Source organism: Ursus arctos, unplaced genomic scaffold (genome assembly GCF_023065955.2).
Source record: "Ursus arctos isolate Adak ecotype North America unplaced genomic scaffold, UrsArc2.0 scaffold_34, whole genome shotgun sequence".
In the NCBI taxonomy this organism is placed as follows: Eukaryota; Metazoa; Chordata; class Mammalia; order Carnivora; family Ursidae; genus Ursus; species Ursus arctos.
The window spans coordinates 15458963-15478140 of NW_026623030.1; the positions used below are offsets into that span (position 1 = coordinate 15458963).

A 19178-nucleotide genomic window follows, 5' to 3' on the forward strand; every position below is an offset into this window, starting at 1 on the left:
GCCCCCAGGGACAGCCAGATCCAGTCAGGAGGTAAGGGGGGCTGGCTGTGGCTGACAGGAGAGTCAACCATCATTCCTCAGCATCCCACAGACTGTCCCCTTCGGAACAGAGTCTTTCAGGGGCCTTCAGTGCAGCGCAGAGACATGAGAGGTGCCCAGGGAAAGCCACTAGGTCTTGGAACCCAGAGCTCTTACAAGACACCCACAGAGGCACCTTCCTGCTGCATGACCAGCGGTGCTAACACTCAGGACTCCAAAACAGACACCGGACGCACAACACAAGCCCTAAGAGTCATGTCGAATATCCTAACGTCCGGTAATCTGCAACCTCATACCCCAAGGCCCTGGGGATTGCAGAGTACGCAGTTAACTCTGTCATGACGTTACACCCAAGAATGTTGCAAAATTAAAGACAGATAAAGACAAAGGCTCGTCGAGTGCTATACAAACCAAACGATAAAAATCCCCCCTGCAGGGGATGCCCGCGTGGCTCAGCGAAGCGTCCAGACTCTTGATCTCAGCTCAGGTCTTGATCTCAGGATCATGAGTTCAAGCCCCGCCTCCCACCTCCAAGCACTTCATGGTTTAACTTAAGAACCTCAAAGATAAAAAGAAAAACAATGGAAGGCCTTCTAGAGATAAAGAGCAAACAATTTATAACAGAAAAGAAAAAAATAGGGCCAGACTTTTAAAGTGGGACACGGAAGCAAGAAGACAAAGATATTCTGAGCTCTCAGAACAGCTTCTACACAAAGGACCTCAATGAATCAATCTCGGATAAAGTCCTTCAGTAAGAACATAAGTAAGTCTGGAGATGCGTGGAAATAAGGGAAAACACCTTGGTCCTTCAGAGCGACGGGGGCGGGGAGTCTCAAACAACCCTGAGCCAAAACACCGGAAGTGAATGGTGGGGGGGACAGAGGAGAAAGGAGAGACCGGACAATGAGAGAAGGCTCAAGTTCTTTACCTGTCTTAGGAAAGGATGTAGATATAAGTTAAATAAATTGACAGGAAAAATTAAACATAACTACTGGTCTAAGTTACCTCAGCCAGCAGAAGAATGAAACTAGAATCCATGCATTTTAAAAATAAGAAAATTCAATGTATGCAATCAAAGGCAGAAAGGGAGAAAAATGAAAACACAGCAAAATGGAGAGGGGAAAATATAAAATGGCAGAAGTAGGTCCAAATATGAAACAATTACAACAGATACAAATGGGTTAAATTCGCTAAGCAAAATTGAGACTCAGATCTGGGTAAGGTGGGGGGGGGGGGGGAGAGAAGATCCAATAATATGTTTTTCCAGGGAGACACGCTTACAACAGCAAGATAAGGCCGAAAACAAACAAAAATAAATAAAATTGTATATATTAGGAAAATATGAACCAAAAAACACAAAGGTTCCTCAAAAAGATAACATAGTTACTATACGACCCAGCACTCCAGTGTACGCAGAAGTGAAAACACAGGTCCACACGAAAACTTGTACCCGAATGTCCACAGCAGTATTCGTAAGAGCCAAAAAAGAAACGACCCAAATGGATAAACGAGAGAGATTATCCATAAACAGGCATGAAATACCGATGCGAGATAGAACACAGACTAGCCTACAGAACCTGAGGCCACATGCACGAAGCCAGACGCAAAAGGCCACGTTTGTGCGATGCCATTTCCAGAAAATGTGCAGCACAGGTTAAGCCTACAGACTGGTGGTTGCCGGGGGCTTTGCGGCTGGGGGGTGGGAGGGAACGGGGAGAAGCTGCGTAACACGTGAGGGGCTGACTTTGGAGTGGAGCTAACAGAGGCGTCACGGATCAGAAGGAGGTGCCCGCACTGCCAGAAACCAGCAGGGATTTTTCCGACCTGGGCTATAAGGATCCCCCGCTAATTAACAAGAGAAAGACGGGAAGGAAAAACAGATCCAGGAAATGAAAAAGAAACTCACAGACGACAGGAAAGTAATCAATGAATATTTGAAAATATGCTCAAACTCCCTTGAAAACTACAAAGTCACATTTTTCAACTGTCATATTGGCACAAATGAGACGCCTGATCATTTTTTTAAGTTTATTTATTTATGTATTTAAGTAATCCCCACTCCCAACGTGGGGCTCAAACTCACGGCCCCGGGATTAAGAGTCTCACACTCCTCTGACTGAGCCAGCCAGGCGCCCCAGATGCCTGGGAATGCCTGGCATTGGGAAGATTCAGGGAAACAGGTGCCTCCCGGTGCATTGGAGAAGTGGAAACGCAGCACAGTTGGGCAGAACTGGAGGTAAAACCATACAACCAAATGTCTCAAATCGGTTACGAAGAACAAATTGTTCAAATGTATTGCCATAACGAAATGTGACTAAAGCTAAATAATGCATGGAGGACTCATCTCCCCGGGGGCAGGGGAGGGGACACATCAGTGAGATGTTCATAGTGCACAGGAAAAGGTCTGGAAGGATGCACCCCCCAGAAGGGACTGTCACTTTTTGCCATGAAATGTGTATCTGAAATGTTTGCAGAGGACAAAGCTTCTAAAACAAATTTTTAAAGTTAAAGAGTAGACATTTAAATGCAAAATCTTTTTTTTTAAGATTTTACTTATTTTTTAAATTTAGAGAGTACCACTGGGGGGATGGGCAGAGGGGGAGAGAGAATCTCAAGCCGACTCTCTGGCAAGAGCACAGCCCAGGTGGGGCTGGATCTCAGGACCCTGAGATCATGACCTGAGCCGAAAACAAGAGTCAGATGCTTAACCGACTGAGCCAGCCCAGGTGCCCCTGCAAAACCATTTCAAAAAGTGGAAGCCACACACTATATGAGCCTTTGTGCAACTATCCAGCTGACAAACTATTAGCACCTGAAATATAACCCATGAGACAATTACAAGTCAACAAGGGAAGGAGCAAAGAACACCAATGGCCATTCACAGCAGAAACCACAATGGCCAATAAACATGTGAAAAAGATGTACCATAATAAGCAAGGAAATGCAAGTTAAAATCACAATCAGGTTGAAGAAAACGTGTAAAGTCGGTGGTTCGGAGGGATGGACGCGCTCCTGCCCTTCTGGAAGGCTGCGTGCTCCCCAGCTGCTGCGGAAGGCAACCTGGCAATACCTGGTAAAGCTGAAGAAACAGCCCAAAGCCCAGCAAAGACGGCTTCTACTTACGTACTCAACAGTTGTCACCTGTGAACAAGGAGACATATTCCAGAATGTTCTCTGCACCATAGTTTGTGTCAGTGAAAACTGGAAACTTCCTAAGTATATTTATACAATGGGACGTCATGCGGCTATCAAAATAAGTGAACAAGAGTTAACGTATCAAAGTGGAATAAAGAATCTTTTTTTTCTGAAGATAGAAGTATTTTTTTAATTTTTGGTGGGTTTTTTTCGTTTTTTGTGTTTGGTTTTTTCTTTTTTTATTTAAATTCAATGAGCCAACACATAGTACATCCTTAGTTTTTGGTGTAGTGTTCAATGATTCATTCGTTGCATATAATGCCCAGTGCTCGACACGTCAAAAAAGAATCTCTTAAACAATATTTGGTTTTTACAAAAGAGTGACTTAGGGACCATTAAGTAAATCCCAATACATTTTAAAGAATTTAAATCATCAGGAAATGTTCTGAGACCACAATGCAATTAAGGTAAAAATCAATACCAAAGGATACGGAGTTTCCTTTTGGGGTGACGCAAATGTTCTGGAACAAGATAGTGCCGATGGTTACACACACTATACTGTGCTAAATGCCACTGAACTGTACATTTTTAAAGAAAAAGGGTAAATTTTATGCGTATTTTACGATTTTTTAAAAAATCAACAAAAAGTACCAAGGAAAATCCCATGTTAATAAAATACTCCTCTCAATAACTGATAAGTCAAAGAAGAAGCACAATGGATCTGAGAATGCTGAAAGAATGAAAATACATCAGGTTTGCCGAAGTGAACCTAAAGCCGTGCCTACAGAGAACGTGTAACTTCAAATTCATTTATTAGAAAAAAGACTGAAAAAAATCCATGAACATTCAACCCCGGAAGCTGGAAAAAGCACTGCATACGGAATCCAAAAATAGAAGGAAACCAGGCATCAAACAAAATTTAAAACCACAAGACCCAAAGTCAGTAAAGCCAAAAGTTGTTTCTTTAGAAAGACTGCAAAAGCTGAGAAACCTCAGATTAATTCGGAAAAGGGTAACATAACTAACAACGGAAGTCAGCAAAACAGGGACTTCACCCCACTCTCACTGCCAAAAATAGGGACCATGAAGCCAATCTCCAATCCTGGAGAAACCACCAGACGAATCCAGACTGAGGCGCAGCCCGTGACATGACCGCCCGGACACTTCAGACATGCCAGCGTCGGGACAAACAGACGCAGTCTGAGAACCTGTCCTGCAGGAAAGGCGACAAGAGACCTCTCCATGCAACAGGGGACCCCGGACCTTAAAACAAAACCGACCAAGACCACGGGCCACCTGACGATTGTGCCCGACGTCAGCAGCTGGCCACCGCTGGGGTAACTGGCCTGGCGGGGTGACAGCGAAAGTCCTCGTCCTTAGGGAACGCGCACCGGACCCTGGGCACAAAGCGACGTGACGCCGGAGACCTCCCGCGGCGGCTCAGCCGCAGACCCACCCGGGGGCGGAGGTCAGCATTTAGTCCTCGCCTGGAGGGGGCTTCTCGTCAAAGCCAAGGCTCTGCGGCGAGGCGGCGCCCCCGCCCCGCGACGGCTGCTAGAAGCACCGGAGTGCGGCCCGGACCCTGGCTCACCGCCCGCCCCCCGCCGCTGTGCGGCTGCTCCCGCCGGTCCTCCGCGCCAGGCCCAGCCGCTTCTGAGAGGCAGATCCCCGACGTGGGAAACAGGCCTGTCCTTGGCGCCCAGCCCTTTGCCTTGGAGGGAGCAGTGGGAGCAGCGTTCGCGGCTCCAGCCCGCGGCCTCTTGGCCCTCGCATACCCACGTGCTCTGCAGCAGGTGCGCCGGGCGGCCTGACGCCTGAGGCGGAGAGCTGGGGTTCCAGCTCGGCTACCCCGGCCGCGGGCTAAGGCTGGTGTGGGCTCCCTCTGCCCCCCACGGAGCCTCCACATCACCCGCGCCCCCCACCAACACCACCCAGACTAACGGCCCAGACAACACGAACCACCTGCTGCTCCCTCACCCCTCAGCTGGGCCAGTGAGCCAGTGCTACCCGGCTGAAGGGGTCACAGAGCCACCCGAACACCCTCTCCCGGCTGCGCGTGGGGTCAGGGACTCAGGGGGGACAGACCTTCATCTGCCTCCCAGGTGCGGTGGATCAAACTTGGCCGCTCCTGGGGAGAAGCCCCGAATCCCACCCGGTGCCCCGCACCTTCGGCTTGCACCTGGAGCCCAGGACGGCGACAGCGGCTGGTCCCCACGGAGGGTGTGAGCCCGGAGTCAAGCCCCTCAGGGCGCTCACCTGTTGCAGTTGGGGGCGCAGATCTCCAGGACTTCCCTCCGGCCAGCCGGCCTGAGCTGGAGAGCGCGCAGGGAAGCTGCGGGCAGCCGCGGCTGCGGCTTGTTGTCCAGACGCCGCACCTGCTGCCCCGCCCCGCGGCCCGTGGGCACCGCCCCACGGCGCAGGGAGACCCCACCCCCACGTCCCCGCCGCGCCGCGCACGCAGCGAGCCCCTGGTGTGGGAGCTTGGGCCGGGGTCAAGGGCAGGGCTTCAGTGGAGGCACGCGGCTTCGGGGCGGCTTCCTCCGCCGAGAGCGTCGAGAGCGTCGAGGACGCTGCTCAGCGTCCACGTGACGGGGGCTCCAAAGGGGTCACGTCTCTGTCCCCACTTCCCTGCAGAGACCTCACCGCGCCGACAGGCCCGCTTCCCCGCCCTGCGGAGGGCTGACGCTCGCTCCCTTGAAATCTGACTTGCTCGGTTTCTCTTCCCGCTGTCTCACGGCCATGGGTGGAAGTCATTAAAAGCTGGGCTCCGGCTCCAGGGGCACCAGACCCGTCACCCGCGGAGGATGCTGCGGCGGTCCCCTGTCCACCGATCCGCAGCCGGGCTTGCAGGCCTGTACCGCCTTCCCCTGTCCCCTAGACCCCTCCCCACCTAGGAGGCACCATCCCTTCGAGTCCCATCTGGGTCGCCAAAAAAAAAAAAAAAAAAAAGGCACCATCCCCTCCTCCTGCTCAGGGGCTGGACCCACCCTGCGCAGCCCCCTAGACAAAGCCCTCTGACCCAGAGGCCCCGACCTGCCCTCCCTGCGCAGCGGTCACTGTCCTAGACCCCCACCCCAGCCGGGGACCCAGCTCTGTACCTTCCTGGAGCAGGTCAACCCTGCCTGGTGCTGAGCTCTCCCTCTAGACGGATGGTCCTGCAGTCAGCTTTACGCCCGCTCTCTCTCTCGCTCTCTCTCTCTCTCTCTCACAGGTGGCAGCCATCCCAGAGCACACTAGCCGACCATGTCCCCTCCCCAGCAAGGCCCAGGCAAGGACACAAGGACCAGGGCACAGGTACGCTTTATTAGTTTCCACAATCGAGTGTCCTCAAGAATGATTCAGACCCCTTCCCACTCATTTACACTTTATGAAGAACGCAGCTTATGGGGTTCCAGGTGCTTCGTGAGGAGCCAGCCAGCCTTCCCAAGACAACCGGTCATTCTGGCGCCCACCCCACTCCTCCTCCTGATCCCTGACCTCAGGGAAAAGAGCAGGCACAGCCAAAAGCCTGTCCCACCTGGACCTCCTGCTGAGAAAGGACCTGGGAGTCCCAAAGTGGTAATCCAGCCCTTCCCAAGGCCCCGCCTCCAGGAGGCCAGGTCCACTCGGATGAAGAAAACAAGGCACAGGTGTGAAGAGGAAACAAAGTAAAAAAACTGAGCTGAAGATGGGCGTCCGCCCATGCAGGTCACCGCCCCTCACCTTTCCTTTCTCCCTGACTTACCCCCAGGCAGTTGGGTCTGGGGCGGGTGGAGGTGAGGGCGGCAGGTGAGTCCACACCAGAGGGCTGGGGCCGGGTGGTCCTGGCAAGAAGCGGCATGGCCCCCGGCTGTCCACTCCCCAGGGTTCCGGACCAAGCGTCGGGGTTAAGGCCTCACGGGTCCTGCCCCCCCTTCCCGTGGTCCTCAGGCCAGCCCGGCGCCCGAGCGGGGCGCTCGTCGGCCCTGCAGCGCGGCTCAGCCCCGGTAGCTCTTGAGCAGGTGGCCGGCGATCACCAGCCTCTGGATCTCGCTGGTGCCCTCATAGATCTCCGTGACGCGTGCATCGCGGTAGTGGCGCTCAGCCGGCATCTCTGTCACGTAGCCCATGCCGCCCAGGATCTGGATGGCCTACCGCGGAAAGCGAGGCATCCGGAGGGAAAAAGCCGTGTCAGGGGCAGGGTCGGCCACACTGGGGGACCAGCTGGGGAGGGGTAGCCGGCCCACTTCCTGCCACTCGACCCCGAGGCCCCCCGAGGCACCGGGATTCTCACCTGGTGGGTGACGGCAGTCGCAGCCTCCGATGCGGCCAGCTTGGCCATTGCCGCTTCCTAAGCACAGGGGATGGTGGGGTCAGGGACTTGACTTCGGGAGGAGCCGCCAGCACCGGGCCCTTCAGCGGGGCTGGTGCTGGGGAGCCTCCCTGCGGCAATAAACCCACAGGCCCAGCGAAGCGGCACCCCAGCCGGACTTCTCCCCGGGCACACCAAAGCTCCGGGCCGTGCCTCGGGAGACCCCTTCCCCACAGGCACCTTGGTGAAAGGCTTCTTATTATCCTTCAGCACGGCAGCACGCCAGGTCAGCAGCCGGGAGCTCTCCAGGGCCAGGGCCATGTCCGCCAACTTGAACTGCAACAACCCAGCCCCCAGCAGCAGTCGGTGGCTGCCCTCCCTCCGGGGGGGGGGGGGGGGGAGGAGGGCGAAGGCGGGAGCCAGAGAGGAAAGGCCACGCTGCCCTCCCTCCAGCATCCGGGCCAGGCTCCCCTTGTTACCTGGATGCTCTGGAGCTTGGTGAGGGGCACCCCAAAGGCCCTGCGGTTCTCAGCGTAGTTCACGGCACAATCGAGGGCGGCCTGGGCGATGCCCAGGGCCTGGGAGGCGATGCCAATGCGCCCCATGTCCAGGGTTTGCTGTGGGGAAGGCCCCGGTCAGCGGCTGGCCAGCTGGGCCCCAGGGCCCCCGCCCCACTGCCAGGCTCACCATGGCTATCTTGAAGCCCATCCCCGGCTCCCCCAGCAGGCTGTCCTTGGGGATGCGACAGTCCTCAAAGATGAGGTTGGCTGTGGATGAGGCCCGGATGCCCAGCTTGTCTTCCTTCTTCCCCAGCGTGAGCCCAGGCGTCGGCATGGGAACCAGGAAGGCACTGATGCCCTGTAAGGCCCAGAGGCAGGCAGCAATGTTCTCAGAGGCCCGTCGGTCGGCCACACCCCGTACTCCCGCGCGCCAGACACAAACCAGCCCCTTCCCGCCACCTCCCTCACACCTCAGCCCGGGGCGCCCTCTGCTGGCCGCTCAGGGGAAGGTGCAGACTCCCACCTCAGGCCACCAGCTGGCCACAAAAGGGGCAGCCCCAAGCGGTGTGACAGCAGGAACAGCTCCACTGGGCCACAGGGGAATTTGGATCGAGAAGCTAAGAAATGTCTGCAGCCCAGAGGTCTCACCGACCCTCTCCCCGGGGTCCCCACCTTGTTCTGCAAGGATCTGTCTGTGCTGGCAAAGACCACGGCAGCGGAGGCCTCCCAGGAATTGGTGATCCAGGCCTTGGTGCCGTTCAGGACCCACGAGTCCCCCTCTGCTCGGGCAGTGGTGGAGGCGGCTCCCGCGTCGCTGCCATTCCCTGCCGCACACACAGATTCAGAATCCAAGGCTTCTGCCCCCAAAGGGCACTGCCACCAGTGAGCAGGGGACCCAGCCTCGCCCCAGCTCGAGCACAAAGACCTTCTGACCTGGCCTCCAAAGAATCAGGGTTCTGGCTCCCAAGAGGAAGCTCCTGGGCCACACCAGCTACCAGAGCTCTCAGAAATGAGTCCAAGAGGGCCGGGAGTGCCAGAGCGGGGCATCTGCACGCCGAAGGGACCCCAGAGCCAGGCGTCCCTCCCGGCTCAGCTGAGTTGACTGCACACTCCTTGGCCAATCCCAGGCGGCCAGAGCTCAGCCCCCATCGCCCACACCGAAGGCCTGTGCCCTCGGGTCTCCTGCCCAGCTCCTGCCTCTGCCCCAGCGGCAGCCCAGCTCCAACTCGAGTCTGTCACTCCAATTCTGCACAAGGGGACGGGGCCAACCACCATCCCACCGTGATACCTGGTTCACTGAGTGCAAAGCAGCCGATCTTGTCGCCACCGGTAAAAGGGGTGATCCACTGTTGCTTCTGCTCCTTGGAGCCGAACTTCAGGATAGGCCCCAAGTAGAGGGACTGTGGGGGTGGGGGTGGGGGGGGGTGGTCAGAGGAGGCCTGCGGACCCCACTCCAAGACCCGTTCTCTCCAGGGCCCGACCTGAAAGAACCAAGCCCGGAGGAGGTCGGGGGCTGGGTGCCAAAGCCTGACCGTGCCCAGGACGCCGGGACACCTGGCCCGAGTGCCTAGCTGCCCACGGGAGCTTCCTTCCACCTGTGTGTCCCAGGGGCCCAGGAGTGGGGACTCACGTTGTTGACACTCATGATGACTCCTGTCGAGGCACAGCCCCGGCTGATCTCCTCCGTGGCGATGGCATAGGCCAGGTAATCAAGGCCAGCACCACTGAACTCCTCAGGCACATCCATGGCCAGAAGCCCGAGCTCGCCCATCTTCTTCACCTGGCCACAAGGAAGGCTGTCTCGGCAAGGGCAGTGGGGGGCCAGTGCCCACCCCTCCCAACTCCAAACCTTCCTGCTCCTGAGCCAGTGCCTGCAGAAACTCGGGCCATGTGGCTCCATCCACCCACCCCATGATCCCCGAGTCCAGACGCTGAAGACCCAGACTCAGCTCGGGTCTGCATGACAGCACTGGGCATCCAAGCTGTTCTGCCCCCACACTCCACACTGGCTCACCTCTGTGTCTGCAGCCACAGCCAGCAAGCAGACAGAAGGCACAGGAAGGAGCACGGTAAGGAGCGTAAGGAGCAGGATAGCACAATGCATACCGACCCTCTCTCAGCCCTACACACATACCCCTGCCTCCCCACCACAGGGCCTTTGCACGTGCTGTTTCCGGTCAGTAATGCCCTTTATCAACTAGTTTTTGTGGTCTCCTTCCCTTCAGATCTCAGCTCAAGCCTGACTTCTTGCAGCTGCTCTCTCCGTCTCCTAACCATGCGCTCTCCCAGAACCTGTGCCTTTCCAGTGCGGGGCTTATGCGGCTGGAAGTTCACACCTATTACTCTGCTGGTTTTGGTTAAGATCCTTCTCCCTAACCATGAGGGCCGAGACTGGTTTTTGCTCACTGCAATATTCCCAGTGCCCGTGAATGAGTGAATGAATGCTAAGAGCCTGGAGTTTCTGATTTAGAACAACAATAACAGTAACGGTCAACCAGCAAGTGCCTACTGTGTGCCCAACTCTGCTTCTGAGTCTCTCCAGACCTCAGACACACAGAGCAACCTGTTCGGGGCCAGAGCTTGCGAATAATGCAGCCAGAGTGCACCCCGGGCAGTGACTCTGGGGTCACAACCAGCTCAGCACAGCGCCCAGCTCCGCCCCTGCGACCTGGGACAGGCGAGCCTGCCTTCTGCGGGACCAACACAGAGCACACAGAACCCACTGAGCTTTGAAAGGAAGCGACTAAAACCGACTGCCTGTGGGGCGCGGCAGGGGGCACCGCTGTTCACCGTGAGCCCTTTGGTGTCACCTGATTCCCGGAACCGTATTCTTACACTATTTGGAGTTAAAAGAAGCAAACATAAGAATGTTCACGATAGTTTCTCATTTTTCCGTAATCAGTATTACTTCCGTGATTGTCAGTGTTGCCCCCAGTCCGCAAATAGCACCTGCGTCACGGAACTGCTGAAGGACTGAGAAAAGACACAAAGCGCTGAGCCCAGTGCCTGGCGCAAGCGGGGCGATCGGTGAACGCGCTCACTGTCACGAAGTGGCCGACAAGTGGTCACCCAGAGCAGAGTGAACGGGACACGGGGCACTGGTGGCACTGACCTGCCCAGCGCACAAGTGCTGATGGTGCCCTGCGGCCACAAGAGGGCAGATGCGGGCGCCTCTGCTGCTGAGAAAGGTTGTGAGATGGGGGTTACCCTGGATCATCCAGGGGGACCCAATGTCATCTCAAGGGTCCTTACAAGGGGAAGAGGGAGACAAGGAGAACGAGAGGTGACAACGGAAGCAGAGGTCAGAGTGACCCGAATGCTGGCTGGAAGGACCGGGGTCACGGGCCAGTAGCGCCCACGGCCTCCGCATGCTGGAAGGGGCAAGACACGGACCCTTCTCCAGAGCCGCCAGCACACTGATTTCGGCCCAGCGAGACCCACTTTGGATTTCCAAAGTTTCCCAGAAACTGTCGGATAATAAGCTGGTGTCATTTTAAGCCACTAGTCTCTAGTCTGTGATTATTTGTCACAACAGTAAGAGGAAACTGACAGACACTGGCTCAGGTGGGATGCCTGGTGACTCAGCTGGTTAAGCGTCGGACTCTTGATTTCAGCTCAGGTCACGATCTCAGGGTCCTGAGATCGAGCCGCGCGTTGTGCCCCGGGCTCAGCACGGAGCCTGCTTAAGACTCTCCCCTCCCCACCCCCCACGACTGGTGCCTACCACTTTCACTCTCTCTCTTAAAAAAAAAAAAAAAAGGCGGAGGCGGGACTCAGAGGTACCCCAGATGTGTCATTTTGAGAATCCCTAAAAGACAGACATTCTGTGGTGACCACAGCTGCTGCCGGAGGGGGCGGGCCTGCTCAGAGACGCTGCAGCACTGCGGTGGGCAGGAAGCACCCCGGCTGGCGGGGAGTCGAAAGCAGAATGGTCTACACAGCACCGTCTCTCAGTCTACATGGGGGCTTGCAGGGCCCGGGGCCAGCACGAGCGTGGCCTCAAAAAAGAAACCGTCAGACCCGCCCGTTAAGGCAGCCCACAAACCCAGGCCGGGGGAACACGGCCTTTCGTTAGGGAAGGCAGTGGAGGTTAGGAGCCTGGGCCACACTCCACCAGGGCCTGGAAGCACGCGGGCCTCCAGGACGCTTGCACAGGCCTCCACGGGCGCGTCAATGGAAGGCTCTCTCTGGCCTCCCGGCAAAACCGTCCCACGCCACCGGCGCCACCCAACCTCCTCGTCATCCCACAGCCCTTCAGGTACAAGCCCGGAATGAAGGACGGATTCGTCCCACACCCCACAACCCCACTTCACCCCAAGAAACAAAAAGGGAAGCGAAATCCCCAGGTGGGGTGTGGGCAGAGTGGGGAGGATCCGTCTTCCTTCTGCAGGAGGGGGAGCTCCCACAGAGGGCTGACCTCCGGGACACAAGACGTCAAGCCACGTCCAGGCTCCAAGGAAGCCAGGGCTCGGGGCACTCTCCCCTTGGCCGCCCCCCACCCCCAGCGGCTCTCCTGATCCTGCAGCGGGAGCTCACTGCACCTGACCAGTCACTCCCCTGGGGTCTCACCCAGGTCTGCTCTGCCCCCGCTACCTGCCACCAGGGTTTGCTTGAAAAGCCTCCAGCTCCAGCTCGCTCGAGGGCAGGGGCTCCCCCACCCCGGGGCCCAGGGCCTGGACGTATTCCGGCTCATCCAACTTCATGAGTGATGCCTGGCTCTGCTTTTCCCAACCTTTCTACTCAGAAAGCTCAGGGAATGCCTGGGGGGCTCAGTGGGTGAAGCATCTGCCTTCGGCTCAGGTTGTTATCTCAGGGTCCTGGGATCGAGCCCCACATCAGACTCCCTGCTCAGTGGGGAGCCTGCTTCTCCCTCTCCCTCTGCCCCTCCCCCTGCTCGCAGGCAACTGTGCTCTCTCTGTCAAATAAAAAAATAAATCTTTAAAAAAAAAAGGTAAAGAAACAGGTCACCAGATCCCTGGCAAGATACTCCAGCAGTATCTGTAGTACGGCTGGCACGTTCTAGGGAAAACACAGAGGCAGAAGCAATGCCGGGAGGCGATGTACACTCGCCGAAGTGTGTCCGAGCCAACAGCCACGGGGAGAGCCAGCCCAGCGGCGCAGGGAGGAGACAACGCAGCACTGAAAAGGCAGCGAGACCGGGACAAGATGCAAAGCAGCAGAAACAGGACGAACGTGCGGGGTTCCCGTGGGGGAAGCGGTGCACAGCCCGTGCTAGAGAAACAGCACCGTGAGGTGCCTCTAGAGCTCAGGCCTTCGCACCGTCAGTGCGCCCCGAGTTTGCATAAGCTCAGCAGGCAAAACCGACTCCCTCCAGAGAATCCGCTCTCCTCACTTGCCGGAGATCGGCCGCTCATTCCAGGGGCAGAAGCCCTGTTCACCGCCACCACCGCCTCAAGCATCCACTGGTGGCCGGGGGGTGCTGGGTGCTGGGCCGGCCACGCAGGGTCACCTCGCCTCCCCGTCCCATCAGCAACCCGCTGTTGACTGTCGGGCACGTGTCGGGAGCCTGGGCCGTGTGGACAGGGCGGTGCGGGCGTGAACGGGAAGCTGACTGCCCGCGACAGCGCACGGCGACGTGCTCAGCACAGCCACGGAGCCGCGGTGAGGAACGGGACGGTCCTGGGACACACACGGATGAATTCGCTTGGGACAATGGCAGGTGGCATTGGGGACACATTTCCAGGGTGGAATTAACAGGACTCGGTGGGCAGGAGAAGAAAACGGGGTCTGGTTCTAGAGGTTTCTATGTGGCTAACTGGGTCGGGGAAGCACCATCATTGGAGAGAGGACGGGAGAAAAAAGAGCGGGTCTTGCACCTGGTCTAGTAAAGTTACTCAATAAACAGTCACTGAGGGAAAGAGAAGAAACAAGGCTCGGCTTTTTGTTTTGTTTCGTTTTTAAAGTAGTCCCCATGCCCAACATGGGGCTCGAACTCATGACCCTGAGATCAAGAGTCACACTATACTTGACTGAGCCATACGGTCACGGGGCTCAGTTTTACACAATAAACATACAGCCCCCGTGTGCTGGAAGGCTGATGAGTCCAAAACACCACTGAAACACCATTTTATTTCTTATTTCCCTTTACAACAAAATAACATTGTAAATTTTCCTATGTTTCCTTTCTTCCTTTTTTGGGGGGGGGGGGTTTGAATACAGGAAAACTGAAGCTCAGTTTAGGTTCCCAAACCAGCCAAGCAAGCAGAAATTGGCACTATGGGGCGCCTGGGTGGCACAGCGGTTAAGCGTCTGCCTTCGGCTCAGGGCGTGATCCCGGCGTTCTGGGATCGAGCCCCACATCAGGCTCTTCCGCTATGAGCCTGCTTCTTCCTCTCCCACTCCCCCTGCTTGTGTTCCCTCTCTCGTTGGCTGTCTCTATCTCTGTTGAATAAATAAATAAAATCTTTAAAAAAAAAAAAAAAGAAATTGGCACTAGCCTTCCACCTAATTCTTGGTCTGCCTCCTTTGTCCCCTTGACTCTTCCTCCATAAACCCAGTTTTTTTTGGGGGGGGGGCGGTGGACAAAATATTCTTCAGGAAAACATTAGAAATCACTAAGCACCTCGTATGGGCCAGGTGGGGGCCCAGGAGTCAGTACGCGGCTCCTCCCATTCCACCTGTGTGCTGCTCAGCAAGAAACCGAACCTTGGACTTCAGATTCTCCATCTCAACACTGAAGATACTTGAAGTCCCTACCCCAGAGTGTTGCACTGAAGATGGAATATAGAAGCACCTGGAATACAGTAACCCCCAGATGATCGCTATTCCTGTTCTCATCACCGTTTTATTGGGAAACAACAGGTGGTATTATTACTTTGAATTCGGCAACCTGCCGTATTATCTGTGCGTCTAGTTCCCCGATGACGCTGCCCGCGTGAGCCCCGGCTTCCCTTCTGCACCTGGGAGCTGAGCGCCACCCAGGGTGACAGGCCCAGGATAAAGGCACAAGTCCTGCAGGCTTCGATCTGCCGTGAAGGGAAGCGAACATGGATTAACCTCCGTATGCCGTCAGCCACCAAGACAAGCGGCCTGCCCGCGTGGGGTGGCGGTCAGATCAGAAGCTGCAGCTGGCCAGCTCGACATCCCCCGGCAATTCAGGCAGCTTCTCCTACGAAAAGGGGAAAGTACGAGCCGGACGCGGGGTAATTAATGGCATCAGCGACAGGAAAACACCTAGACAGACATAAACCCAAAGACAGATGCCATCACGACTCGGAGCTCCGGCCGTGTGTTCGGCGAGTCCTGACAGGCTACCCCACCCCCCAGCGGGAGGGAGGCTGATGCCCGTGGCCTCGTCCCTCCACACCTGCGTCTGCCACGACTCCAAGGGGTAGCTCACAAAGTCCCCAGCCCCAGGAAGCAAGGAGATTATAAAGCCAGAGGACTGGTTCAGAGGAGCTTGGGGAAAAAAATCTGTTTCTCCTGCCAGCTTTCCTGCCCAGAGCAAATCTATGTCTGTCATCTTAGTAAGAATTTGAGGGAATACAGGATTAGCACAGGAAAAGTCAATCAAGCCGTCTGTCTTTTGGTAGGAAAAGCCCCAACACACAGCCACGTCTCAGGCAACTGCTCTGGGGGCAGCACCTCGGAACTCTTCCTGCTTTTCCATGGCCTCTCTGCTTGTTCCCAGCCTCTGCTCACAAAGAGATGGGGCCTGGTCACGTCTCCATGAATGGCACTGAACGATGAAAGAAAGTGCCAGGTGGGGTCACTGAGAGCGGTACGTGTGGGGGCAGAGGGCAGAAGGGTAGTTTAAGCTCTTGAAGGGAATATTCCCAACTAGAAGAGGCCTTCCCTGTCCACCAGCCGGGCTTCTGGGCCAACTGAGTGGAGAGTGGATGGAGAAGAAGGTTCTGGAGCCAGCCAGGCTTGGGATATGAATTCTAGCGCACAGATCAGTAACCTTGGAAAATCACTTAACCCCTCTCTGCCTCAAATTTCTCAACTGTAATAAAAACGATCATAGTGCTGACAGCTCCCACTTCCCCAGGACCAGGAGGCACCAGAATTCGGCATCTGTTAGCTCACTTAATCCTGGCGAGCATTCTAGAACCCATATGGGATCAGATTTGCAGGTGAGGATGTCCTCAGGAATAGACAGGATGATGCGTGGTAGTAAGCGTTCCACCCAGAGTGTTACCCAACCAGCGTCGGTGCCTGGGGTGCCATCTGCCCACCTCACTCTGAGCTCCCCGCATGTCGCTACAGTCCGGGCACGGTGCCCAAGACACTGTGAACAGCGCAGGATTTTCTAAGCTGGAAACGTGGCCCCAGAGCCCAGGAGACATGAAATGGCAACCAGAAAACTCTGGAACTCCTTAGAGTGACAAACAGGCAGGGAGAAGATTTATTCTTCCATAAATTCTTTACTGAACAAATATCCATTGGGTATTTATACCACGTGCCACAGGGCTTGCCAGGCCCCAGGGACACAGCAGGAACATCTCAAACGGGAAACAACAGAGGCGCTGACGGCAAGGGAAAAACGCACGGGCACGGGAAGGAGCATGCTCCCTGGGATCTCAGCGCCTGGAAGAAGAGCTGGGCCTCGGCCCTCACTCTGCACCGCATTCGCTCTGTGACCTGGAGCATAATACTTAACTCCCCCCAGTCGAGTTGAGTTCACCAACTATCCAGCAGGGTGTATAATACTTGGACCCTCACCTCACAGGTTGATTGTGAGATGCAGACGGGCCGGCACACCTCAAGGGGCCTAGGACCAGGCCCAGCCCCCGGCAAGCATCCTGCAAGCGTGAACCGTGACTACCAGCACCATGCCCGGCCCACAGTAAGCGCGTCGCCCATCCACCATTATTACTGTCATTATGGAAGTTAAATCCGGGCCATGGGCCTCCTGCTGGATGAAGGAAACCTCCAGAGCATCTTCTGGGTTCCAGGACCTGGAGTCCGGGCCTGGAGTCTCAGTGCCTCTGGTTGTCACTGTCACTGCCAGGCCACCAGCAGCGGGCAGACCACAATCGGGGGCTACTGAGGTTGGAACTCTCACCTGGGCCGTGGGGAAGCAATGTTCCTTGTCCACCTGGGCTGCAATGGGCACCAGCTCCTTCTCAGCAAATTCCCGGCATGTCTGACGCAGCATCTGGTGTGTCTCAGGCAGCTGCACAGACTGGTAGATAGTATGTAACCGACGCCAGGCCCGAGGACGCAGAGCTGCCAGCAAGAACAGGTAGTGGTGGCGGTCCTGCTGCATGATCGTCATCATAATGGCCATCCAGTGACTCAGTGGGCCTCCCCCAGGGATGATTTTGCCGCGCCCCCCGCCCCCAATTCCCAGGAATTCTGGCAATGCCTGGAAACATTTCTGGTAGGTGCAACTGAAGGGTGGAATGCTATTACTATGGAGTGGGTAGAGGCCAGGGATACAGCCTAACACCCTACAATGTACGGCACAGACCCCACAACAAAATAGCATCGGCCCAGAATGTCAATGGCGAGGCTGTTGAGCAACCCACACCAACTGAATGCTTACTCCACTTGCTACACAACTATCCCACTCAATCTTCAGGACACCAATCGTACTAAGCCCACAGCTTTGCCACCTTAGGCAAGGAACCTCACGGAGCCTCCGGGCCTAGAAAAGGTGGCGGCCAGCAGTATTCAGCCCCGGCGGGCGGGGGTGGGAGGGTTAAAGAGATGCTGACCGCTGCTCTCAGCACAGGGCCTGGCAGGGACAGCCCTCCGTGGGGGTCCCCTTACTGTTGTCCTGCAGGCAAAGGAAGCCCTGGCCACATGTGTCACTGGCCCTGCTGCGGGAGGGAAATGAGCTGGGAAAGGTGCGGTATGAAATAATCAACAAGCCCTAACAGTTACTGAGCGCATTTGACAGGCGCTGTGCTGTTTTACACAGCCTGCGATCTGACCCCTGTAACAACTCCATGAGAATAGTGACATCGCTGGGACCATCTGACACACGGGCCAAACGAGGCGGACAAGGCCTCGCCCAAGGTCACAGACGCAGATCTGGGTTCAGTCCCAGGGCTGGCTCGGGAGGAGGGGCGCCCCCGGGCCTCCGCGGGCGGGGAACTGAGCCGGGGCGGGGCGGGGGCCGGGGGGCGGGTCGCAGCGGGAGCGGCGGCCGCGCACGCGCCAGCAGCGGCCTAACTGGGGCAAAGGCCGCGCACGCGCTCCCGAAGGGGCTGCCGCTACCGCCGCAGGGGAGAGCCCGGCCGCCGGGACTGGCGCCCGCTCGGTCAGCCTGGGCCGCCGCCCCGCACTGTGCGGAGCCGGAGCGCACTCACCTCCGCGGCTGGGGCCCCAGGCCCGGGCGAGCAGCGCGGCGGCCATGGTCGCGGACACAGCGCCGGGCTCCTGCTCGCCGACCTCCGGCCGGGGCGCACGGGTTCCGGGCCGCGGGGGGCGGGGTCGGGGCGGGCCGACACGCCCCCTAGCCCCGGGGGCGGGCTCTGCCGCGACGCGTCCCGGCCCCGCCTCCCTCCCGGGAGAACCAACCGCGCTATCCCGTGTTCGCAAGGTAGCCGCGGTCCGCCGTCGTCGGTTCTCAAAACGTCCGTTCTCGGACGGTGGCCCATCTCTCCTAAAATCCAATTCCGCGGCCTAAAATGCTCCATACGACCAACCCGCGCCTCTCTCTCCCGCCCCGTGCCCACCGCGCCCTCACTGTCTTTGCTCCAGCCGCACAAGACAGCTCCAACACCCCGGCTTGTTCCTGCCTCCGCGACTTCGCAATCCCTGTTCCCCTATGGAAAGCTCCTTTCCTCCATCCATGTCTCACTCTCACTGAGGCCTGCCCTGACCCCACATTCTCCATCCCAGCGTCTGTTTTATTTATTCCTGGCACTCAGCGTCTGACATCTTCTCGACTCCTCCCTCTAGCCTGTGAGCTCCGAGAGGCACAAGGGTCGTCTTTCCCCGATGCTCAATATTCAGGCCCAGGGAATTAGGTTTCCTGGAAGGGGGAATCTCTCTCCTCCAGGAGTTGTGCAGGTGAGGCGGGAGCTGTCACCCCCTTACTCCACTGTAGTCCTGTCTCACCCCAGCTGTGGGGCAGAGCCCATCTGGGAGCAACGGGCTCTGCCCCCAATGCCGTGCATTTGGTCCTTGGCATCGTCATCAAGACGCCTTCACCCTCCCCAGAAAACTGGCGACTCCAGCGCCCTGACAAGGGTCTTCCCTCAGCATAAGCATGAGTCAGACTTCCACACCTTCCCGGGCACCCACACACCCCTCTATCC

General features: G+C 57.0%; 1 protein-coding gene across 1 annotated transcript; it reads right to left on the reverse strand.

The window, feature by feature from the left end:
- Positions 1–6457: 6457 nt before the first annotated feature.
- Positions 6458–18347, reverse strand: ACADS (acyl-CoA dehydrogenase short chain). Its single transcript, XM_026515023.4, has 10 exons — positions 18225–18347; positions 16973–17136; positions 9575–9724; positions 9233–9344; positions 8617–8768; positions 8132–8302; positions 7924–8061; positions 7685–7780; positions 7427–7483; positions 6458–7283 (listed from the first exon to the last, which is right to left on the reverse strand). Exons 1-10 carry the CDS (start codon positions 18268–18270, stop codon positions 7131–7133), a joined length of 1239 nt encoding a protein of 412 aa, XP_026370808.1. The 5' UTR covers positions 18271–18347; the 3' UTR covers positions 6458–7130.
- Positions 18348–19178: the final 831 nt, after the last annotated feature.